A 25,524-nucleotide genomic window follows, 5' to 3' on the forward strand; every position below is an offset into this window, starting at 1 on the left:
GATTTCAAAGTTATATCTGAAGCAAGACAAGGCTTTTGTAAAGATTTGTTTGATGAGATCACTTTGTCCTTTTCTTTGTCTGTTTAGTGTTAAATAGAAAGAATTAGAAAATTTTGCAGGGGTAAAAACAGCACTTTGTGCTGAGACCCCTGGAAACTCATCAGATCAATGGGATATGTAAGAAAGAATCATTCAGAACATTTTACCTACATGTTGCCTCAATAAGCTCTGGGCCTTCTCTGTTGAAAGATCTCACTGCTCTGAAATGGACTACTGGATCCCCTCCCACCACACTGCCAAAGGCATGACTAGAAGGTAAGAAAGAAGCAAAAAAAAAAACTCATTAATGGAATATCAATAGTGTCACAAAGGTACAGTCTAGTTCTAATAACATGTACTTACTATAGACAGCAACTTAGAATCTCTTTACATGTGTAAACATTTCATCTTGGTGATGCTATACAAAAAGTCTGAGGTCCCTGGGCAGGCCCTTCCTGCCTCCTGTTTCCCAAAGGCCTGAGGGGCAGAGTAACAGTACCCTACCCCAGCAGGGGCCATTGGGACTCCTATAGAGCCCACGCTGCTGTTTGTCCTTGGCTAGGCCTCCAAAATAGCTCCTCTTCCCCCCCCCATTGTCTCTAATGGCCAACTGTTGTGTAACCAGACCTGAGCAAACTGTTGTGGTCTGGAGCAATGCCCTCACCCAGTGATGGGAAATTTGTGGCACTCCCAATGTTGCTGGACTTAAACTCCAGTTGGGAGTTGGAGACCTACAACATCTGGAGGGCTGCAGGTTCCCCATCTTCCCCATCCCTGCATTAGCCACTGCCACAGGCAGTTATCTGGAGCACCTGCTTCTTGTACTATTAAGCCTCTCTGTTCTACAAGCTATTTGCTTACAATGCCATCTTCTTTCCCTCAATCCAAGGTTGCTACGAAGTTATTGTCACACAATGAGGTAGTATTAATGCCTCCAGATTCAGAGGTGATAATCATAACAATGCTTTACCCAAAACGAGTTTCTTTTCTTCTTTTCCGCAAGAGTATCAGTGCCAAGGCAACTGCTGTGACTAGTGCAGTAAGAATTCCTAAAACCACAGGAACCCAGGATGTGCCATAAGGCGGTTGTCTTTGTCCTCCTGTGTACAAGAGAAAACCTCAGTGAAACAGTAAGAAATCAGTTTGCAACATGCGCACGAAATAATCCACCTTAAAATGGGATTATTCCACCATGAAAGACCTCTGATACCAGCAGGAGACCCACTAGTCACGATGCGAATAAACCTGAAAAGATGTAGCAGCAACAGAGCCTCCCGTTTTGTGACAGGAAATCCCAGCATTTGAGTGTCAGGCACCAACAACCTCCAAAAAATTCCCTAAACAGAAATTCCAGGTTTGGTAAGAAGCATTTCTGAAGCAAATGGGTTCCTTTGGGATGAAGGGTGGGACTTAAGTTTAATAAATAAACAAAAATAAATGAGAGTGGAAGCCCATTGTTGAAAGCCTCAACAGGAAGATGATGCTGAGTTTGTCTTATGTTGGAGTTACACCCACTGGGCCAGGAGAAGGTTGCTATTAAATCCCTTATGCTAGCAGAACAAAACATTACAGAAGCAAATTGAATTTATATTAGTGTAGTGCAGAGATGAGGAACCTCAGACCGGGAGGTGAAAGGTGGCCCACCAGGCCTCTTTATCTGCCTCCCGTAGGAATCTCCCTAGGCCACACCCCTCATCTGCCATGCTCTGCACCCTCTTTGAGTGCCTTTGTCTGCCTTGAATATATCCTTCAACTGTGATGCCTCTTGCTGGCCTGAATTGATGGAAAGGTAGGTGTGTGTTATGGGACAAGTATGAAATATAATAAGCGAAACTGTGGAGTAGCATTAAGTGGACTTGGGTGAGGTAGGGTGGGAAAGGGAGAACAAATAATCAGCAGGCACTGACAGTCATCTGAATGAACATGAGGATGGTGAGGTTACACTGAATGAAGGCAGCTGGGTAAAATGAAAGGCATTCTGAAGCAGATAGCTACCACTGACTTTTCCGCCACTCACCCTGGCTGTATTACTACAGTCTCTCAGGAGTGCATGGCTTTTCTCAGTTCTTTTGATTTTTCCCTTTAACCACCTATAACTACATTTGCACAAATTCTGTGAAAACTGCACTAAAGCAGTCCGTTGCTGAACTTGCTTTCAGTCCTGGAGACAATTGCAACAGACTTTAGATATGGCCTTTTTACCTGCCTCTGTTGAAAAGAACAAGAAACTCTTAGCAGAACAAAGAACTTGTAGCAGAAATAATCTGCATATGAGTTGCCCAAGGCATAGTTAACTTCCTATTAAAATGTGTCATGTCAGCATGTGATACTTGCAAAACTACGGGGAAACATTTAGAAACTTCCTTTCTCATCTGTGTGCATGGAATGTGTTTCGCTTGTGGCATATGGTGCATAATATTATGTAGATATTTTGGAGTGCTATAATATAACCAGATCTTATTAACTTTTTCCTTTCTCTTACCCTAAGGCTGTGCAAATTAACTTATCCTCAGAGGCCTTCTGAACATCAGAACAGAGAAAGGGGAAAAATTAGATCATGAAGTCTGCCAGTTTATAAGGATCCTAATTTAGACTAAAGCTATAAAAGTCCTAGACATGTAGGTGATTGGGGGGGGGAACTAAGCAATGTTTGTTCATAGCCAATCCGTGATTTTTGCTAATATAATATCTTGCTAAGATTGTGTCTTAGACATCATAATCCATTTAGTCTCCTCAGATGCTTATTTGTTGTTATATGCCTTCAAGTCAATTATGACTTATGGCAACCCCATCAATCAGCGACCTCCAGTAGGATCTGCAGGCACTGTTCAGATCTCGTAAGTTCAGGTCTGTGGCTTCCTTTATGGAATCAATCCATGTCTTGTTCGGTCTTCCTCTTTTTCTACTTCTGTTTTTCCCAGCATTTTTGTCTTCTCTAGTGAATCATGTCTTCTCATTATGTGTCCAAAGTATGATAACCTCAGTTTCATCATTTTAGCTTCTAGTGATACTTCTGGTTTAATTTGTTCTAACACCCAATTATTTGTCTTTTTCACAGTCCATGGGATGCGCAAAGCTCTTCTCCAATACCACATTTCAAATGAGTTTATTTTTTCCTTATCTGCTTTTTTTCATTGTCCAACTTTCACATCCATACATAGAGATCGGGAATACTATGGTTTGAATGATCCTGACTTTAGTGTCAGTGATACAGCTTTACATTTGAGGACCTTTTCTAGTTCTCTCACAGCTGCCGTCCCCAGTCTAGCCATCTTCTGATTTCTTGACAATTGTCTCTATTTTGGTTAATGACTGTGCCAAGTTATTGATAATCCTTGACAAGTTCAATGTCCTTCTTGTCACCTTTAAAGTTACATAAATCTTCTGTTGTTATTACTTTAGTCTTCTTGATGTTCAGTTGTAGTCCTGCTGTTGTGCTTTCCTCTTTAGCTTTCATCAGCATTCGTTTCAAATCATTACTGGTTTCTGCTAAGAGTATGGTATCATCTGCATATCTTAAATTATTGATATTTCTCCCTCCAATTTTCACACCTCCTTCATCTTGGTCCACTCCTGCTTTCCATATGATATGTACTGCATATAGATTAAACAAGTAAGGTGATAAGATATACCCCTGTCTCACACCCTTTGTGATGGGGAACCAATCAGTTTCTCCATATTCTCTCCTTACAGTAGCCTCTTGTCCAGAGTATAGATTGCACATCAGGACAATCAGATGCTGTGGAACCCCATTTCTTTTAAAGCATTTCATAGTTTTTCATAATCTACACAATCAAAGGCTTTGCTGTAATCTATATAAAGCACAGGGTGATTTTCTTCTGAAATTCCTTGCTCTGTTCCATTATCCAACGTATGTTTGCAATATGATCTCTGGTGCCTCTTCCCTTTCTAAATACAGCTTGGACATCTGGCAGTTCTCGCTCCATATACGGTAAGAGCCTTGTAGAATCTTGAGCATTACTTTACTTGTATGGGATATTAAGGCAATAGTTTGATAATTACTGCATTTGCTGGGATCTCCTTTCTTTGGAATTGGGATGTATTTTGAACGCTTCCAGTCTGTGGGCCATTTTCTTTTCCATATTTGTTGACAAATTTTTGTCAACATTTGGACAGATTTAGTCTCAGTAGCTTGTAGCAACTGTATTGGTATGCCATCTGTTCCTGGTGATTTTTTTCCAACTGTTTTAAGAGCAGCTTTCACCTCACATTCTAAAATTTCTGGTTCTTCATCATACGGTTCCTCCGTGAATTAATCTGTCATCCTGGCATCTCTTTTATAGAGTTCTTCAGTGTATTGCTTCCATCTTCCTTTTATTTCATCTCGGTCAGTCAGTGTGTTCCCTTGTTGATTATTCAACATCCCTACTCTTCGTTTAAATTTCCCTTTCATTTCTCTAATCTTTTGGAACAGGGCTCGTGTCCTACCCTTTTTGTTGTCCTCTTCTATTTCTATACAATAACTATTGTAATAGTTCTTTGTCCCTACGTACTAGTTGCTGTATTGTTGCATTTAGGGTTATAACCGTGTTTCTCTTCTTGCTTTAGCTTTCCTTCTCTCTTTAATCATTTTAAGAGTTTCATCAGTCATCCATTGAAGTCTTTCTGTCTTTTTAACTGGAGGTATTGTCTTTTTGCATTCTTCCCTGGTAATGTTTCTAACTTCATAGTTCTTCTGGTTCTCTGACAACTAAGTTTAAAGCCTCAAATCTGTTCCTTATTTGATCTTTATATTTTTCTGGCATGTTATTTAAATTGTATTTTGGCATTATGATTGCTTCTTTAACTTTACTCTGATTTTTGATATTACCAGTTCTGTACCACAGTCTGCTCCTGGTCTTGTTTTCACAGCAAGTATGGAACTTCTCCATCTCCTGCTACCAATTATATAATCAATTTCATTCCTATATTGACTATTTGGTGATGTTCACGAGTACAGTAATCTTTTCCGTTGCTGGAAAAATTTGTTCGCAAGAAACAAATTATTGGCTTCATAGAATTCAGTAAGTCTTTCTCCTGCTTGTTTTCTATCTCCTAAGCCCCATTTTCCCACAATTTCTAGTTCTCTGTTCCCTACTTTTGCATTCCAGTCCCCCATGATTATCAGAACATCTTGTCTGGGTATGTGATCAATTTCTTCCTGTACTTCTGCATAAAATCTTTCCAATTCCTCTTCTTCTGCGTTTGTCATTTGAGCATAGACTTGGATGATGGTTATGTTAATAGGTTTCCCGTTAAATATCATTGATATCACTTGCTCAGACCTTACATTATAGCTCCTAATTCTTTTGCTACATCACTTCTCACTATTAAAGCAACCCCATTTCTTCTTACTTTCTCATTTCCTACATAAATTATTTTGTAGTTGCCTGACTGAAAATGTCCCATTCCTGTCCATTTTAATTCACTCACGCCAAGTATTGTAATGTTGATGCATTCCGTTTCTTGCTTGATAATTTCTAACTTTCCCTGGTTCATGCTTCTCACATTCCATATTCCTATTTTGTGCGTCGTACAACTCAGGACTCTTCTTTTGCATCTGTGCGCATCAGCCTCTGGGCTTCTTTTTGGTTTTGACCCAGCTGCATCATTATTCACAGCACTACTCGTACTTGTCCTCTGTTCTTCCCCAGTAGCTTGGTGAGTGCCTTCTGACCTGGGGGTTTCATCCTCCGGCACTATCTCATGTTGCATTTTGGATACTCTGTTCATAGGGTTTTCATGGTAAGAGCTATTTAGAGGTGGTTTACCATTGCCTTCCTCTGAGTCCGGATGCATGTTAGTCTGGTGTCTCAGCTTTGACCATTCCGCCTTGGGTGCCCCTGCTAGGAGTCTAGCACACCATTCCACTCAGATGTCCATATCCCTAATGCTGTTCCTAACTATATTCAGCCTCACTCTCCTCCAGCCCTATGCTGTTCTCAAAAGAGATACTTGCATTAACTTTTATATTTTGTATGTCTTCATGTTGATATTGCAATGGCCTCCACTGAGCATCTTCACAGTCTAATGGTAAGGCATGTTTTGGAATAATACATCCAGCACTTTCAAATGAGAAATAAGCCAGTTGTATTTTTCACATAAGGACATTTTAGTGGTCCTCACACAGTATTCTCCCTCAGTTTATTCCTGTAAAGTCCCTTCATACCTATGCATCTGATTTTGATCCCTTTAAACTCCTGCAACTTCACTCTCCACAATCACTCTAGAAAATCTAAAGCTGTGTGGTGCATTACTGCTTGGTGGTCCTTGGCCAACCCCTTCTTTTTTCAAACCTTTCAAAACACACCACAATCAATCACACAATTTAAGACTGTGCAACCAGGAACAGATAACCACCAAGAGACTGACATGCAAGTAAAATGCATAATCAAATTGCTTTTAATGAACATGTGCACTTGAACACAGAAAATTGGTTAAAATAATTAAAAGTACATAGCTAGTAGGGGCACGGCACTTTTCACCAGGAAATGCTAGAGGGGCAGGTAATGAAGAAAGATGGAATACCATCTCAGCAACAAACAAGTGGACTACTGGGAGAAAAAGCTAGTGTGAAAGCCCCCTCTCCTGTGGCCTCAGGAGGACAAACCTAGAAGTTCTGCTTTTTCTGTTTTGGCAGAAATGGATGATTGGCCATCAGGTGTGCACATATGAAGACTGTTTTTGCTAAATAGCCTTCTGTTATTGCCTATAGAAAGAAAACTGAATTGAACTGAACTAAAAAGCCCACATTTCCAGGCTCTATAATCCCAAATTAAGAATGTTTGCTTATCACATTACATTGACCCATAACTAAGTTGTGTACGTTTTTAAAGCCTGAATTACATATAAAAAGTTTTACTTAGCTCCACTTACAGAAGCACCTGAGGGCCAGAGTGCATGCTACCTCTGCCACTCTCCCTGCCATCTCCTTGGGAAGTATTCCCATGCGGATTGGGGCTGCTGTACTGTGAGCATCCACATCTCCACCCCATGTTCTTTTTGGCTATTGGGGAGGGCATGGAGGCTTCCTATTTGTTATCTTTGGGTCTAATTTAACATGTGCTCTGGTCTTCATGGTTCCTTTGGAAATCATAGAATACTTCTTCAGCTGGGACAGGACAAAGGCAGCCACCCAGAGCAAGTTCAAATGTGCTTTTCTGATGCATAAAGAACATGATTAGCATGCAATTAAATGTTAGATAGTACAGTAGATAGTACAGTACCAGTAGTAGTGATAGCAACAGTCAGTCATTCCCACAGCCCTGAAGTAACAGGGTCCAAGGAGATATAACCATTCTTCTTGCAGGCTGAGGGAGCTTCAAATAAGACTCCAAGTGTTTCCCTCAGATAGCACCATTAAATCTTTCTATAAGCTTCCCCACCCATACACTGGGGGACACTAACAAACTGCCCAAGATATTTTACACACAGAGGGAACTGAAAATGCCTATTCAGTACCATCTAGCTAATTCTAGAAAGTAAGCGGTCTTTATTTTCCACCAGGTTCAAGCCTAGAACAAAGTTTCATTATTTTTACAGATCTATGGTTTTGGTGTGTCAGCATTTCTATAATGAAGCTTTATTTTCAACTGTTTATAGGCTGGGCTGCATATTAAGTTAGGTGCGGGCGGCTGTGGTTTGGACACCACAAGTCTCAGGCCAAAAGTCAGAGAGAAAGAGAACGTGTTTTAACCTCACTGAAATCTGGCCTTAAGAGTGTCTAAATTTATATTACATTGTGGCTTTCACCTGCAATCTTTCAGTCCTGTTTTGAGATCAGTCACATTTTCTATCATGTGAAAAGATTTTTACTTGTATTGTCTTACTCTCTGCGAGGAAAAAGACCATAATTAACAAAGAAAGAAATAGTGATTTTAAGACTAAAAAAATACTGTAATCTTCAAGGTGTTTACATTACTTGAATCTTACTATTTCAAAAGCTGAAACTTCCATCCTGATGGGAGTCTATGTATGTCTGAGAGAGAAAAAGAACAGTATCTTTGGTGGGAAAACAGTAAACAGAACTTGAGAAAAGAATGTACGATGTGGTACAAGATTTCCTGTGCCAAAAATGCCCCTTCTCCAATGTTGAATGTGTCATCCATGCATGGCACATGAATAAAGAGGTTATCAGAAACAGTCGTGCACAGGGGCTGTAGAATGTACAGATCTGGGGTGCCCGGTGAGGAGCGCATGCTTTGCTTGCCAAAGATCCTCAAGGCCAGCATGTCTAGGTTGGCCTGGGAGAAATTCCTGTCTGAAACCCTGGAGAGCTGCTGCTAGTCAGTGTCAATGATACTGAGCTACACAGACCAAAAGTCTTGTTTGATATAAGACAGTTTCCTCTGTTTCCAATAAAACAAAAACATTTGGCCTGCTTCACTCATTATCGGATTCTTACACACAAGATACTTCTGTATAGGAATGTACATCAATCCATCAATATATACAAACTTTATTGCTCATAGTCAAAGCCACTACAGTCCGTTAACAGAGAGAACAAAACATTCTATGTATATAGAAATGAACATAAAACCCATCTGCAGAGGAACATGTAACAATTCTGAGAACATAATTTTTCAAAACATATACACATGTTTAGAAGCTGTCACTGGCTGTGACTTTCCATCATGTATACCTTGTATATATTCAACAAAAAAGATTGTTACATTCTGTACACAACACACATTTTCACATTTATTTCTAATGTGATTATCCTATATGCCTCAGGTGGTTTGGAGAAAACATAGTCTTGATGGAATTACAGGAGGACACAAGGCAAGAGGAATTGGAAAACTGCATCTGCATTTGCTTCCATTTGGAACAGGGCCGCTGTTTTCCCCATTTATTTCATTCTTTAATGCATTATGTACACTGATGGCATTCCAGAAATAAACAGCATCTAGTGAAGGCTTCCAGTGATTGACAAATCTATAGCTACCAACAAGATTCTTAATACATTCTACTTATCAAAGGGGCCTCTTTCCCTGCTTCTTGTCAATTTCAATTCACAGCAACATCCCTTGCAATCAATCAATCAACCAATCAAGTTGTCATAGTTGCAGCTTCTGCTAGATCGCTCCATGTTGTTTAGCCTCAGTCTCACTCAGTTAAAACATGCAACACATACAGCTGTGAGGGTTGGGAAGAGCAGGGCCAGAAAGATACAATGGTACCAGCAGCTCTGACTGTTACTCATTGCATGCATAGTACTAATGACGACAGACTATTTTCCTTTGGGAGAAAATGCAGTCAAAAAAACCCAGACAGTTGCAACTCACCTATTAAATCTTCAGCTGTAACCAGCAAGGGCTCACTCCAAGGTCCACAGCCAGCAGAGTTGAGCATACACACCCTGATTGTAAGATCCTTCAAAGGATTCCACATGGTAAGGTTGGCTCTTGTCTCCTGCACTATCATTTCCCCCTGAAACATAAAATAAATAAGTAAAAATTAAATAAATGGTAATCAGCATCCATATAACATTTACTTGATATATGTGTGGACCAGGAAGGTGTTTTCCTCCAAGCTAGGTTACCTAGTGATCCTGGGCTTTTGTTTTTGCCTTTTCCTACAGCATGCAGCTTGATTGGCTAGCTTGAGTCATGTGAATCTATTTAGTCTTTAGGCATCTTCTGCATTGCACCTGCTTTTTTGCTTATTGTGGGCATATTCTGGGGTGGAATGCAAAGGACGGTTGTGGCAACCATGTGGGGTGGCTTGTTCTATCCCACTGCAGATGTCCTTTGAATCTGTTCCAATTTTATGAATCTCCACTTTCACACAAAAAATGACTGGACTTTAGTATTTGACGGCTTGAAATCAAGACTCATGCCTGGTCATCTATGTTCAGACACTTATGTTATTTTAGGGTTCATTTTTAAACTCTTTTTACATTCAGTGCTATGTTAAGACATTCTTTAATGTGCTGTCTGACCTGATTCCTCTTTAAAATTATGTACACATAGAATTACAGCACTGTAAATTTTTCTCTGTTAGAAGTATTTTTTCTTCTTGTAACCCATTGCAAAAAAATTTCTATGGGAAGAAATCTTGTTCTGCACTTCTGATACTAAAAAGATGCTGCAAGCAACACAAATCAACCCCACACAAGGCAGCTGTAACACTCCCTGAAAGCAGGTTTATTTTTAGGTAACTCATCAATTCTCTGGGCCCCAAGATTTGCTGGAATGGATCATGCTAATATACTGTACTTGTCAGTTTTGCTATTTTACTTTACTCTATATTCCTAATAGTCAACCCAAACTTATTTGTAGTAGTACAATAAATACTTGACAAGATGAGGGATTGTAATCATATTATTGTCACATTTGTAGTGCCTCCAAACTTTGTGTCAGCTGCATTTGGGGCGGTGAGGAGGAAATTCTCCAGGCTCTAATGAGCATGTTGCACAAAATCAAACCCAGAACAGAGTGTGGGTAACATATGTTACCTCCTTCTAGAATGACACAAAACCATTTGTAAGACTTGTGGTGTTTCAGCATTCATTTCCAAAGCTGTCAGGGTGGCTAACAAGGTACCTGTGATGTCCCTATATATATAATACTGTAAATATGGTAAGTGCGGGTTTATTAGAGTATATGTGGTAAGTAGACTGAGTGAGAAAGGGGAGTACATGGGTTGAAAGGTTGGAGAATGTTGTATGATGATTGGCTGAGCGTTTGAGTGTCTGAAGGTATAAATGAGAGGACGACAGTTGAGAGGGAGTCATTCGGTTGGTTCTGTGGGTTGGTTTTAGAGAGGGTTGTAGGGTGGATTGGATTAGGTGGGTAGTGAGGCAGGATATTGATGACTAAGAAACAAAGGGTAATGCATGGTATGAAACCACATGCTTGTTGACTAAACTTTTAAGTAATCTTGTTATTCCCTGTGTATATAAACAAATATTTCTTGGTTTATCAAAACACCTGATCCTTGGCTGGGCTTTCACAGACCAGAAGGATGGGCAGGGCATATACCAAGGTTGGGAAACAGTATCAATGGTGGCAGTGGTGAAGAGATAGTGTAACATCATCAGGTATCCAGAGCAACCCAGGGCTGTAATCTTTATAGGCACAAAGACACATGGGGGTTGAGGCCTGTAAGTGCACCCAGACACAGCATAGCAATAAGCCAGGAGGAGATGTAGGCACAGTCTCAAGGCAATATTGTTTACAGGGAGTGTCTGGTGGTGCTGCCTAGCAGTGGGATCTTGAGAGATCTTTGCTAGAGCCAGTGAGAGAACTGTTTTGAGAGCAGGACCCTGAGGTGGGACCGTGACAAGGCGGTGACCACAGGAAGGGGCCTGACAGTGCCCTCAGATGTTGTGAGACTCCCAATTCCCATCAACCTCAGCCAACATGGACAGTGGTCAGGGATGATGGGAACTGGAGTCCAACAATATCTGGATGGCACCACACTGGCTACCCCTGACCTAGAATCTTCACCCAGTTGAGCGAATTCACTCATTAAATTGAATCCATCCAATTTTAATTTTCTAACCCTGGTTATTTGAGACAAGAGTTCAAGATATTGCCTGGCAAATCTGGGACAACAATGAATAGTCTCTGACAAACATCATACGATGATTTTCACTGATTCAGAACATGATTAGCCTTTCTCAGCTTCCTTCTGATGGATCTACTGTCTAAGTTGCTCTGAATGATACAATTTTCATTCATGATAAGACTATCATGTTTTATTGTTTCTGCCACATGAGTGAACAATTGTGAAATGTTGCATATGATGCAAAAAAGTAGCTGAAAGCCTATTCTAACCAATGTAGGTTTTTCTTTCACATATATTTATTATTTATTGATAAAAATATTTGTAAACAGCAATTTCATAAAAATACCAAAGCAGTTTACAACAATTATAACACAATAAAAACCACATAAAAATAAAAACAGACCACCAGCTATGATGGAAAATGTATTTCTTAATTGCCTACATAAGCCTGGTGGCATATTATAGAAGGATACAGGCGGGCCCCGCTTTGCGGCACTTCGCTTTTTGGCGTTCCGCTAATGTGGCGCTGCGCAAATGCGGCAAGTCCCCGCTTTAAGGCGCTTGTTCCGCTTTTATGGCGGTTTTTCTCATCGTGTGCCATTTTCGCGCAACGCACACCATTATTGTCTATGGGTTCCGCTTTTCGGCGGTTTCTGCTTTTCGGCGGCAGTCCGGAACGGAACCTGCCATATAAGCGGGGCCTGCCTGTATAGGAAAAAATCAATTTAAGTCTCATGTCATATGTGAAAACACCCTATTGGCAGACCAGAGGAAGTGCTTTTGTATATTTTGCATCAATAAACTTGTGGGATTCATTGCCACAAGATGTGTGACAACTGCTAGCTTTGATGGTTTTTTCAAAGGATTAGACTAATTGGCAGAGAATAAGTTTATCACTGCTATGAGCCAACGCAACAGAATGAAACCTTTTTTCGGGCATCTGAGAATACTAGATGACTGGGACAAACAACAGTTCATATTTATCATTATCATCTCCTGCTTGTGAGATCCCAGAGGCATTTGGCTGGCTCCTGTTAGAAGAGAATGCTGGTCTAGATGGACTCAGCTCTGATTCACGAAAGCAATGTTTTATGTTCCTCAGTCTGTTACCTGTGTTATGTTATCTTGACTCCATTCCAGCTTGTATCCTAGGGCATTATCCTTTTGCATTTCTGAAGCCGTTGTCTCCCATTCCAATATCAGACAAGAATCTCTTTGTATAATGTGTACATTTTGCGGAGTACTGTTTGGAGCTGCAATGTAAAGAAAGTCACAATCATGTAATTAAAAAGAGAACGAGAGAGGGAAACAGAATAACCCAGCAACAACTTCACCTAGGTACCTGAATGAAATAGGAACACCCTCACATGATCTATTTGCCATGAGCAAACTACAATGTAAGACACAAAACCAGCAAAAAGGAAGCAGATGGCCAACTGTCTGAATTAGCAATGTGAATTACATGTTTCTTTTTGTTGTTGTTACTTCAGTTAGAAATCTAGGAGAGTGATTTAATGTTTTCTGCTCCAGAACTGTATGACTCAATGGAAAAAACTTTCAGCATTTCCATGGAACTGTCTGCTATGTTCTTACCTAATCCCAAGGTCTGAAAAAAGACCCAGTTTGTAAAAGGGGAGCTGCCCATTTCGTTAGTGCACTGGACCCGAGCACTATAATTGGTTGCGTGCTTTAATCCTGGAAAAACCCTGGAAAAGGAGGGAACAAAGACAACCTCTGTGGAAACCTCCTCATCTTCTTGTGGCTCAGACACCTGTTGCAAAAAGGAGAGAAAGCAGATATGAGCACACAGAACAAATGCACTCTCATGGATTTCACATCAATTGACTAACTTTTCTGAAATTGTTATAAATCTTTATGAGAGTTGCATCCCACAAATATTACATATAATCTTGGCTTCAGGACACTGATATGCAATGACTTATTCTTGAAATGGCCGAAGGTTGAAAGCAAACCAAAAATTTCTTGACTGGGAGACACTGGCTTGGGAAAGTGGGAACATTTCATCACGTTTGGTGGGCATCACCTATGGCCCCAGAGATTTGGAGCTAGAGTTATCACCATCACCAACTGCAAACCTCCTGTGAGCCCAAAGGTGCTCTTTCTGAAATACATGGGCATAAAACAGCCTGCAGCATTGTGCACTGAACTGATCCCTCCTCCTCTGACTTTTTAAAAGCCAGACTTCAGTTAGCTGCAGCAATGGTATGCTAGACTATGAAAACTGCTCATTATTGATGACATTGCTTTACAAACCAAGGACGACGTAGGAAGAATATACATGGGCTTCTTTTTGGAGCAAGAGTTCCCTTTCCTGTTCTTCACTGAAAGTAAATGTCCAAAAGAAACCTTCAGGGCATGCAGTTGTGTGCATCTGTTGCAGGAGGTAATTCTTGTTCACCCTAATACATGACTCTGACTCTGAATTTGCCTTGTGGGCTCAGCTGCTATAAGGAAATACTCCTCCCATCTTGTACTATCATCTTTTGCTGTTCATTTAATATGATGCAATATGTAGCTATGTGCTCCTTCATTCGATAATGGGGAATTTCGATCTTGGCTTCTTTTCATTTGGCAGAGTACTTTTATATGCCCGAAAAAGGTATAAATAAAACATTTTTTAAAAAAAAACAAAACCAGACACATCAACTCGCTTAACCATAAGGAGAATGTTACCCATTTTTAAGTGATTGTTGGAAAGTGATATAACTGAATTATTGTTTCCGATGGTGTATTCCAGTGGTAGCACTTTCCAGATGTAGTAGACTCCCTCTCCCATTAGCCCTGACCAGCATGGGCAATGTTCAGGGACAATGAGAGTTATAGTCCACAACATCTAGAGCGCACCATACTGACTAATGAGAGTAGTTGTTCGATTGTCAACTTTGATCAAATAGATAGTATAGATTTGTGAATCATTAAAACCTGTGAACAACTGTAGGGCAACATCTATGTGTGTAAACTCATATCTGCCCCTACCAAATCACCTTCAGCTCCCTGAAAAAGGAAAATGCTATTGCTTGTCTCCAGCCCTACAAGGAAGACATTCATGCAAGGATGGTCATATAGAAATATGGGTCCATGGACAAGGGTGCTTGTAAATTTAAAAAAATCAGATCAGAGCAATGCCCAAACTTTAGTCATTCCCCAGGTTCTGTAATTGAGAACGGCTGTGATGTTAAACCTGACAGGAGAGTGAAATCCCTGTTTGTTTCTTCCAGTGTGGAATAGAAAAGCCTGGGAAGCTTACGAGAAAAGGCTCTCTGAGGAAGATGAAATCTAAACAGCTTTCGCTTCATTTCCCCCTCCACTTCACTGGTTAAAAAAAAAGAAAGGAAATAAAAAAGAAATGGAAAGGTTGTAGGAGGAGCTCAAAACCCAGACGGATTAGCATTGTACAGTGACTGGTGGACGTGCAAGCTAAGAAGAATAGGCTGTACCGAGTGGGGCAAGCTTGGCATTCCAATCCGCAGGAGGAAATTCATTCTGATCTGTCAAGAGCCCCAGCAGAGCTGCAGCAGCAGCAGCAACAGTGTGAGAAAGAAGAGCAAAGCTGCTGTGTGCAGAAAGTCACGATTCATGTCATCATCTCAATGAGTTCTTTTATTTCATGAAAGAAATATGCACAAGCGTCTTCTGCATCTGCACTGAAGCAGAAGGAAGGAGGATCATCTCAGCTGTTTGTCTTGTGCTTTTGTTAATTCCCTTCCAAGTCAGAACACTGACAGTGGCAACAGCACAGGGGAACCAATCTGGATGGGAGAGCCCAAGGGGATTACAGCTTTAGGGATGACCCTAGATGTATTGGGACTGCTGTCAGGAGGTACTGGAGCTGGAGCCATGAATCCACAGATGTCCAATATGAAGAACCATCTTTGATAAAAGGGTAAAAGGGATGGAGCATCTCCCTAGGCCACAAAGGGTTTCCAGGTACTTGAGTGACTCTGTACCCCTGAGATGGTTATTGTCTTTCCTTAGTAACAAGGGTATCAAGAACCCTGTCCAGCTGAGACCTTGGGGAGACCACTTCTAAGGAAGGCACATTGGACCCTATGGACAATCCCAGTACTTGTGCTCCTAATAATCCATCTAAGCCTGAGCCCTGTCTTGATCCCCGATTCTTTCCCTTTGGGCCTCAACAGTGAAGGCAGCAGCAGACCCAGTGGGAAGCCCAGAGTCAGCATAGAAGTGCCCGTTTTGCCAGAAGGTTCTATCAGCAGGTGTCTCCTTGGGTGCAAGAGTCTATTTAGGAATAGGGAGAAGACTCTGCTGTGAACAATGACCCAATGGATGACTAGGAGGAGGAGATGGCAGTGAAAATATTAGTGTCCTGCCTGAACTTGAAGAACTCAGACAGGGCTGTGGTTTTTTCTTTTACTGTAGTAAGAGACAGTTTAAATTCAGTGTGCTTCCTGATTCTACCTACAGCTTATGCAGAACTCAGCATCTCTCTAGGACTAAGTAGGCACTACTTTGCGGCATTAAGACGTTGACTCAGCAACTACTCCCCCCACCTCACTCGGCTGAGTGCAAGTGAAGGCTGTGCCTCAACTGTGTCTGTTGAATCTCCCACCACATTTACCTTCTGGCATGAGGCGAAGGCAGAGCCTCCATCACCATCCTGTCTCCCCCCTCCAGGGGAGGGTGACTGCCTGCTGGAGACACAGGTGCAGGGAGAGTGGAAGCGTCAGGCTGGGAAACAAGTGGCGGTCAGGTTGACTCTCCACAGGGAGCTGCTGGGGTTGAACTGTCCAAGTCCAGAGCTGGGGCACTTTCTGGGTCCCACTCCCCACTCGGCCCTTCACCAGCTCGAACATCCCCATCTAAGTCCTCCTCCTCTGCTTCATTCTCATCTGTGCACCCCCTCCCAACAGGGCTCATGACATCAAGCCTTTCAGTCGCCTCTGGTTCCTTCCTGGGTTAGCTATTTCTTATTGAGCTCCTTAGGGTCCAGCTCATTCAATCCGCTCCAGAGCTCCTTGGTACCTGCTTCCTCACTAGGTGCTGATTATGGACAATAAATGCTTTCTTTTTAGTCTAGAACTCTGACTGTGCAACAATAATCTTTACTGACTCTGGCTGGTAGTTCTTGCTTGACAGTTGTTCCTGTGACTGACAACTGCACAACAGAGAACTGTGTGAACTGGTTCACTTGGAGGATCAATTAACAGAACCAACTTGACATGATGAGAGTATATGTGAGTTAAACCAAGCTGGGCTTACTAAAGTAGTTGGGTAATTGCTTCACTGTGTGTCTAGCTTGCCATTTAAACCTTGTTTACTACATGGCCTGTTAAACACCCATTTCTCAGCAGTTGCAGTGGCACAGCAAATACTGGGCAAGTTGCAAGTTAAGCAAGCACAAAACCACCCTATTTGGTGGAATCTGTTCACTCAGCCCACATTCTAATCACTGAAATGTGGTCATGTGCATTTATTTTAAAACTGTTGTGCAACTCCCAATGTGTTTATGAAGCATAAAGTAAAGAATTAACTTCCAGGCCCATGTAAAAAATGTGTAAGATGTCTAAACTGTCAGTATATTGTGGGAAGGATTCAAGCACATACTGGAAATGTAAAGTGGATTAAAGGGATCTGTTGCCAAAGCACAACAAACCCACTGAAAAAACAAACACACTTTTTGTGGTTGGGAAAGTTACAAGGAAATCGGCTGAAAAGGGTGGGATGGATTAATGGGAAGATGTATAAACATCACCCAAGCAAATCAGAATGAATGCTCATTGTTGCACAACCTCCCTGCAAACAAATCAGAACAGATTCTCAATAAAGACTGGACATAGGCTTTGTGCAAGAAAATGAGGATGAATAAATAAACAGATTGTCTGGAGAAGCCCTAAATTATTTAAAAAGTAAAAATTTAAAAATAACAAAAGCCTCTTAACCATCAATAAGTCAAATCCCCAAATCAAAAAAATTGGCACAATAATTTTATATATTTTATTTTGCACATGAACACATGAAATATGTTCTACTAGAAGTTACTAGCGGTGTTCAGGCACATTCCCTCATTTGTTTAAAGAGTACACAAAGGAGTCACAGAATCTGGTGGATCCAATAAACACCACCCCATTGCCTACATGTTCAGCACACATTAGAAAGAACTCTGTGCATAGACTAGCACATAGAATGCCTCCATGCAAGGGGAGCAGGATTCAGATTCATCCAGGATCCTCCTGTACATGGAAGTGCTCCATCCATGCACATCATCTTATATTGTCCAGCAAACCAGAAGTAGCATCAGTTTAAGCAATGCTTACTTTGCATAGTTCTGTTTGAGGCCAGTACTCCACAGAATGTTTGGTTAGAACAAAAGCCATCTCCAGGCTTCCAGTCACTCAAAACATCAAACACTATTGTCTAGCCAAAGGAGCAAAGTATTTGCTTGATTTGATTGTTCACTTTTGACAATGGGGTATTATGTGCACGTCACATACCTGAATTGTACAAGAATGAAGTGGGGAACGGCCATCAAATCCTGGCAGCCAAGCAATATTGGCATTGTTGCTGGTGATTTGAGTTACCCTCACGTTGAGAGGTGGAAAGGGGACAGCTGAAATGGAAGGATGGAAGCTGTTTAGCATATGCAGAACTGAGCAGATATTTATATGGCTATGCACAGACACGACAGTCTGGGAGTTTGGATAAGGTCCCTGAGAGGTGTTAATCGAGCTTTGTGTGAACAGAGGTAGCTTGCACATGCCATTAAAAATCCTGATTAACACTGAATAACTTATTCTCTTCATTCACTGCTTGGTGCTTCAACAGATATAGAAAACACAGAACATTTGTTACTGGCACTTCCCAAAACATTCTGCTGGGGAATCTGACATGCAAGCAGCATTACTCTGGAGTTTCTTAAACCCTTTGAACAGCATTTCCCTTTTCAGAGGGGAGGTGATTCTGGAACATGGAAGCATTTGTTGTTGTTGTGTGCCGTCAAGTCGATTACGATTTATGGCGACCCTATAAATCAGTGACCTCTAAGAGCAACATGGAAGCATAGCACAGCCCTTTTTAGAGGCAGGTGGTAAATTGATATGTTGGGAGTTAATTTCCAATTGTTCCTGTTCTAAATACTTGAAGACTACAGGCTTAAAAGAAAACATGTAAGTGGATCTTGAAAAGTTTGTCCCCATTTCATAAAACAAACTTCCCTGAGAAATGCAAAGCCTGAAAAGCTCTGAACTTTTCACATTCCTCTTACTGAACAACCGTTACAATGTCACAATGGACCCCACAACAGATGCAGTTTCGTGTTGTATATTCATATATGCATCCACGTGGCATACCAGTTTTTAAACGTTTTAGCATTAAGCGAGAATTTACACTTATATTCCACTTTGAAGCACAGAGCAGCTTATATGAAGCTTCAAAAAAGCTGACCAAGTACAACTGCAGATCAGGCCAAGATTCACTAAGTTTTAATAACATAAAAATGGAGGGGGGGAAACTCCATTTTAGCAGCAGCTTCTATGGAAACTGCTTCTTCCTCCCAGCACTGCTCTTTGAACCTCTGAAAACCAGAGGTTCAAAGAGCAGTGTGGAGCTATTTGAAAGCCCTTTTGCAAACAGACCCGCACTGCTTTTAATCTCTGGATTTCAGAGGTTTAAAGTGCAGCACCAGGCTGCTTGCAAAGGAGCTTTCAAACAACCTCCTGGTGTTTGAACCTCTGAAAACTGGATGTTCAAACAGCAGCACTGCTCTTGTTTGAATGCCCTTTTGCAAACAGCCCCATGATGCTCTTTGAACCTCTGGATTTCAGGGGTTTGAAAAGAAGTGTCAGCCTGTTTGAAAAAGGGCTTTTCAAATAGACCATGCTGTGCTTTGAAGTCCTAGCAATTGGGGCTTCAAAGTGAAGCATCACCTGACATCAGAATGACATCAGTTGATGTATAGGTGACTGCCCCCCCCACATGTCAGTTTTGTCCCACCAGGGGTGGGACAATTAAGATCTGGTCTGCCAGGCCGAAAAGGTTCCGCACACTTGACTTAAAACCATGCTGTGGTTTCTCATGGGAGAAGAACTGGAGAGCCCTGTTGCTGAACCAGGTATCTTGTTCTTCCGCCATATTAGGAAGCCGGTGGTGAAGAAGTCATAGTTGGTGGTGCTGCTTAGCTAATTCCCTTCAGTAATGTGGAATGCCTTGCTAGGGAAAAGAGGCTAGAAATCAATGTATAAGTCAAACCATAGATTTTGTATCCTGCAGAATTTGGAGTCCATCTAATAAAACTATGTGTGTGTCTGTGTGGTGTAAGGCAATTTTGCAACAACTGAAGCTTCTGGATGCATTTCATGCTCCATATAGAATGGGGGCTGAATAAAATTTATTACGGTACATAGACCAGCATGAAAATACAAGATATAAATTTCAGAAAAATAGAAATATTCAACCAGACATTTTCAGAATTTGACAGTTGAAATGAGAATGCTGCTACAAGGGAGTTCAAGTTAAAATCAATGCTGTATTATTGGCCTGTAATCAAATTCCTTCTGCAGCGTATGGCATCGGCACAAAAGCTTGCTACCTTGGCAGTTACTTGCAAAGTAGAGTCCGATGAAAGGAATTCCACATAAAAAGCCTTGTCCCGACCAGGAATATTTTGAAGGATGGGAATAATTACGACAGAACGTAAATCGTGATAAAAAGTACAATGCAGTAGGACATGGCCCACTGTCTCAACTGCCCCTTCGCCACAAGGATAGAGCCGCTCCTTATATGGGATTTTTTTGAACTTGCCATCTAGGTAAGCCGAAGGTAAGATATTAAATTTGGCCCGCGTGAAAGCTTTCCTAAATTTTGGAATGGTCAGGGTGGTTAAATAGTGAGCAGCCACAAATGGTCTTGAGTTGAACCTAAGATAAGAGTAAGGTGCAGCTAACGTTACATGATTTTGAAAATCAGTATCCAGGATTTGTTGGGGTATAAGAGCTTTTGCTTTAGGATGTTCTAAAGTAGAAATCGACATGATGGAGAAGCCTAAGCTAAGCAATTTCACATTTAATGACAGTTTCCAATTGGACTGGAAAGGATCGGACAGTGTAAGTGGGGCCAGGCCTACAGGGGCAAAAATCATTTTTAACCAGAATTTTATCCTGCTCGTCCAAATACGAGTTTCTGTTTTAGGAACCCCAGCTTCTAAGCACAGAATGGAATTAGGTACGCAGCCTGGGATACCAAGAAGGGAATGTAAGAATCTAGTTTGGATGGATTCTAAGGGGGCATGGTTGGCATACGTACATATCTGTGATCCATAAAGCATCTGGGCAATGACTTTGGCTACAAAGATGCGAATTGCTGAAGGCACATGTTGCCCCCCTTTAGAGTAAAAAAAGGAAAAGAGGGCCCTTGTGCTTTTTTGGGCATTTGAGATGACTCTCCTTGCTTGATGTCGCCACATTCCAGACGAGTGTAACATACCCCAAGATATCTAAAAGTGGTCACCTGTTCTATTAAGCAGCCATTAATCTGCCAGCGATGGGAAGCCCTTTTTCTAGAAAAGACTAGTATCTTCGGTTTAGTATAATTAATTGTCAGAAGTTCCTTTTTGCAATAGGAAGCAAGCGCACTTAGTAGGCATCTTAGACCAATGCATGTTTACGATAAAAGGACTACATTGTCGGCATACAAGAGGATGGAAAGAGGCCTCTGAGACAGTCTTGGCTGATGAGAACAGTACGGGGTTAGGCTATCAATCAGGAAGTTGATATACAAATTAAACAGGGTGGGGCATATAGAATGTATTACACTAATCTAATCTTGAAGTGATTAGGATTTGTGTATCTGTGGCAAGATAAACATTGTCTTGAAAAAGCTGAAGTTGGTACAACAGATGAAGCTGGGTGAAACCCTCCTGGCCACAGCTTCCACCTGCCACTTCTCTATGCAAGAGCAAAGCTGGGTCCAGGATCACCTGAACTTATCTTCTTTATTGCACCCCTGAGAATCTGTTTGAGGGTTGGGGAACCCTTCAGAACAGTGCAGGAAATGGTTCAGGGGCCCAAAAGGGGAAGGAAGAATCAGTGAAAACTGCCTCCCCTTCTCTTACATGAGCAGATGCCTCTTTTGGATCAAAAGCCATTCCATGAGCAGAATGGGAGCACTGGACTTCAACCAGTGGATTTGCACTTGGAAAAACTACACTTGCGTATGGGACTACTTGCTTCAAGAGAGCCATCTGCAATTTCCTATTTGGCTTGTTTTGTTGTCTTCGAACTACATCAGTTCAGACTGTTTGCCCTTCCCTTTTTTCACTGCTCTGGCCCACCCTCCCTCCTCTAATTTACTCCCAGGCTTCTCGCTCCATATGTTCTCCCACCCATTCACTGCTCCTGTCATCTGCTGCTCCCACTCTTGGCTTGGCAGCTCCATTCATGCTGCCACTTTCTCTTGAAACAGTCTCCCACTCCTTGCTGGGCAAATGCTGCTCCTCACCCTCAGATCCTCCCCATAAATCCACTTTGCCCTGATTCTCCTGAAACAAAGCCCTTTGTGTTTTGTTTATTTGCAGTACTCTCATATGTCCTGCTTTAAAGAACTGTAAATGCACCTTTGTGGTAAGCCTTAAGAGACAACTTCTCCTTACCTCTTAGGAAGGTTCTAGCAGGAAGAAAAAATTCCTTGCAGCATACCCTAAACCAAATGGGAGAGAGCTATTCTGATAATATTCCAGGCCCAATTCAAGGTATTGGTGTTAACCTTTAAATCCCTATACGGTTTCGGTCCAGTTTACCTGAAGGAGCACCTCCAGCACCACAAATTAAGCCGCCCAACTAGATCAGCCACACAGGGCCTTCTCTCAGTCCCACCAACGAAAACAGCTAGGTTGGTGGGGACTAGAGAGAGGGCATTTTCAGTGGCGGCCCCCACTCTCTGGAACTCCCTCCAGTTTGATCTTCGCCATGCCCCTTCCCTGAATACATTCCGCCGAGCCTTAAAAACTTGGCTCTTTGGACAGGCCTTTGGGATCTCCAGGGTGGGCTAATCTTTTCTGTGATTGTTTATTGTTTTTGTGGAAATTGTTTATTGATTGCCCTACATAATTTATGCCTGCATCATTGTTGACTGCATTGTATTTTGTTTTGTAATCATAGTGTGTTTTATTGAATTTTAATGTGTACGTCGCCTAGAGTGGCTTCGGCCAGATAGGCGACACAAAAATTAAATTTTATTATTATTATTATTATTATTATTATTATTAGTAGTAGTAGTAGTAGTAGTAGTAGTATTAGTATTAGTATTATTATTATAATGTTCCACTTGTGGGCTTCCCACAGGCATCTGGTTGGCTACTGTGAGAACAGAATGCTGGACTAGATGAGTCTTGCATCTGATCCAGCTCTCCTTATGTTCTTAACTGCACATTGTTGTGCCATCAACTTGCATGAGAGTAAGATCAGTCTCAGTTCTGTTTGGTTGCAATGGCATCTTAAACCTGAGTGAAGCCACAGTGCAGTATATTCCTAATAGTACAAGAAGAGTCCCACTAGTTCAAACCAACGTTCCATCAAGTCCAGGATTCTGTTTCCCAGGTTCTGGGAAAAGGACAAGACTTAGTGCTTTGCATACAGAAAGTCATAGATTCAACCCTGGCATCTCCCATTATAAAAGAATCTCAGATGCATGAGAAGCTGCCTTATATCAGGTCTGACTAATTGTCCATCAAGCTGAGTTGTATCTACTGACTGGCAGTAACTTCCCAGGGCCTCATACAAAGGATCTCCCCATTACCTGCTACCTGACATTTTACCCGGAGGCAGAGATAGCCAGCATGATGCCTGCCAAATGTCATTGGACTACAGCCCCCATTGTTCCTGACCACTGGGCATGCTGGCTGATGAGAACTATAGTCCAACAACATCTTGAGCACACCATGTTGGCTATCCCTGGTATAAGGTCAAGACAGAGAGATTCACAGGTGCAGTTCACAAGATCAAGTGTGCTTCAGACTACTGATGCATAGCTGATGTCTTCATCAGCATCAATGGCTGCTTGGTAGCTGATATGAGTTGTATCTCTGTTTAGCTCAGGAAAACAGACTGAGGATAGGGGAGGATACTGATTTTAAACTGAAGAGGTGATTCACAGCTTGCCTCCTCTAGGAATTTGTGTTAGGAGGAGGAGGAGAAGGCAGGGAGTTCATGCCATCAGCTCTTGAAGGGACTGCCAATGGCTTGAAAGAGTCCAGGAGAGGCAGCCCTTCCCCACCTTCTCAGGGCTACTTAAAGATCTGCATGTGCTGAGAGAAGCCCAGGCCAGGGAACTCATGCCGTAAGCATCTGAAGAGACCACAATGATGTTTCACACTTGTATGTTAAAATGTTGTATGCATTTGTATTATGTTATATATGGTGAGTTAGTATATTAGAGTGATTAAGGTAAGTGGTGAGCGTTGGGAGGGGAAATAAGTGAGAGAAAGTTGGTGTAGGCTGGTTTGTGATTGGTAGAGTAAATGGGATTGAGAGTTTGTATTTTAGTGTTTGGCAGTTGAACAGCAGACAGGGCTTGATTTTTTAAGAGACTGAATGGGAAGAGTGGTTGTAGTGTGGGTAGTTGGGCAGGTTGTTATTATTGGTGTTAATTGAGCAATTTAATGCCTGTACTTCATTAAGAAGTAAAGAATGTTTATTTGTAACCACACGCTTAAGAACCTGAACACAAAGTATTCTTGTTCATATCCAAATCTGTTATTTGAGAAATCACTTTAGTTTAAAACACACCTGGTTAATTGGCCAGCTACTATATTACATATAAAGATTGGTAAAAACAAACAAGAGGTTGTGAAACAGTATCAAATGGTGGCGGCAGCAAAATTCCCTCAGAGTTACAGTAACAGGTTAGGGAAGCAAACCCATAGCTGTGATATTAAGGAAGGATACAAAGAGGCACACAGGGACGAGGCTTGCCTGTAAACCTCGAGAATATAGCAAGGGCTGAGAAAAAAAACAGCATTGCTATATAAAAGTGTATTTGGGGAGAAATAAATAAGATGCTCCACATCTACTACAGACAAGGTGGTGGTGGGTTAGAGGAGAGGGACAATAACCACCAGTGACCTGGGTGAATTCAGTTAGAACAGCCCCCCCCCCATCTTCCAAGGGGCTACTTAAAGACCTCTCTGGCCAGAGGGAGGAGCTGAGAAGAGAATGTCAGAAGAGGGAGATGGTGTCATCAGCTCCTGCAATCTGAGAGAAAGCTGCCTTTTAATCATTCCGCCTTCTAAATGTTCATTTCACTTGGTATTTTAAATGGTTAGAGTAGGCAATACTGGGGTTTGACTCAGTGGTCATGTTTGTATGTCACAAAAAATGAACAAGCTGCATGCTGCAGCCTGTTCACTCTTGTTTCACTCCTCCCTTCACATGAGTTGGTAATACTGCTATTAAACTTATATTTCAATGACGTGATCCCAAATGATCCAGGATTCATAAGCTGACTTCACACCTGGTTTATGAACCTGGCTTTTTTTACCCACTTGTGAGAAATGGAAGCAAACAGACTGCTTGCTCCAACACACTGCTCATTCACCATAAGGCAGGAAAACCAGAAATCCTGTCTTATTGTGTTGTGTGAACACAGCCCTAAGGCAGTGTCATATATCATAAGTTATTGCTCAGAGAAGACCACAAGAGGCAGGTGGAGATAGACATCCCCTGCTTTGATCATCTCTTCTTTGGACACAACTGCTGCTGCCATTGAAACTAGGTCAACAACTGGGAGCTTGTTGGCCAATCATGTTTGGAGCAGTAATGACAATGATCGCTGGATCCCTCTGGAAGTCACCTTCATGAAAGTGGCTCATTGCCATAAGTCTGCTATAAGGTGCTGAGGAGGGGATCCTCAAATTAGGGCGTTCAGTTCCTGCACCATCAGTGCTCTGGGTCTTCAACCAGCCAGTTAGGTAGGCTGTACAAGGCAAAGGCACCTTATTTATTT

The 25,524-nt window shown here is 41.7% G+C and overlaps 1 protein-coding gene across 4 annotated transcripts in view; it reads right to left on the reverse strand.

The window, feature by feature from the left end:
- TYRO3 (TYRO3 protein tyrosine kinase) overlaps positions 1-25,524 on the reverse strand; it is a 91,496-nt gene that overhangs the window by 25,431 nt on the left and 40,541 nt on the right. For all 4 annotated transcript variants that reach the window (XM_061611370.1, XM_061611371.1, XM_061611369.1 and 1 more), the window contains 6 exons: positions 18,024-18,139; positions 13,144-13,321; positions 12,661-12,803; positions 9,324-9,468; positions 1,010-1,139; positions 211-308 (listed from right to left, as the gene is read on the reverse strand). In XM_061611370.1, the coding sequence (XP_061467354.1) occupies positions 211-308; positions 1,010-1,139; positions 9,324-9,468; positions 12,661-12,803; positions 13,144-13,321; positions 18,024-18,139 (810 nt within the window). The remainder of the gene's footprint in view (positions 1-210; positions 309-1,009; positions 1,140-9,323; positions 9,469-12,660; positions 12,804-13,143; positions 13,322-18,023; positions 18,140-25,524) is intronic.

This window comes from Rhineura floridana, chromosome 2 (assembly GCF_030035675.1).
Source record: "Rhineura floridana isolate rRhiFlo1 chromosome 2, rRhiFlo1.hap2, whole genome shotgun sequence".
Classification (NCBI taxonomy): domain Eukaryota; kingdom Metazoa; phylum Chordata; class Lepidosauria; order Squamata; family Rhineuridae; genus Rhineura; species Rhineura floridana.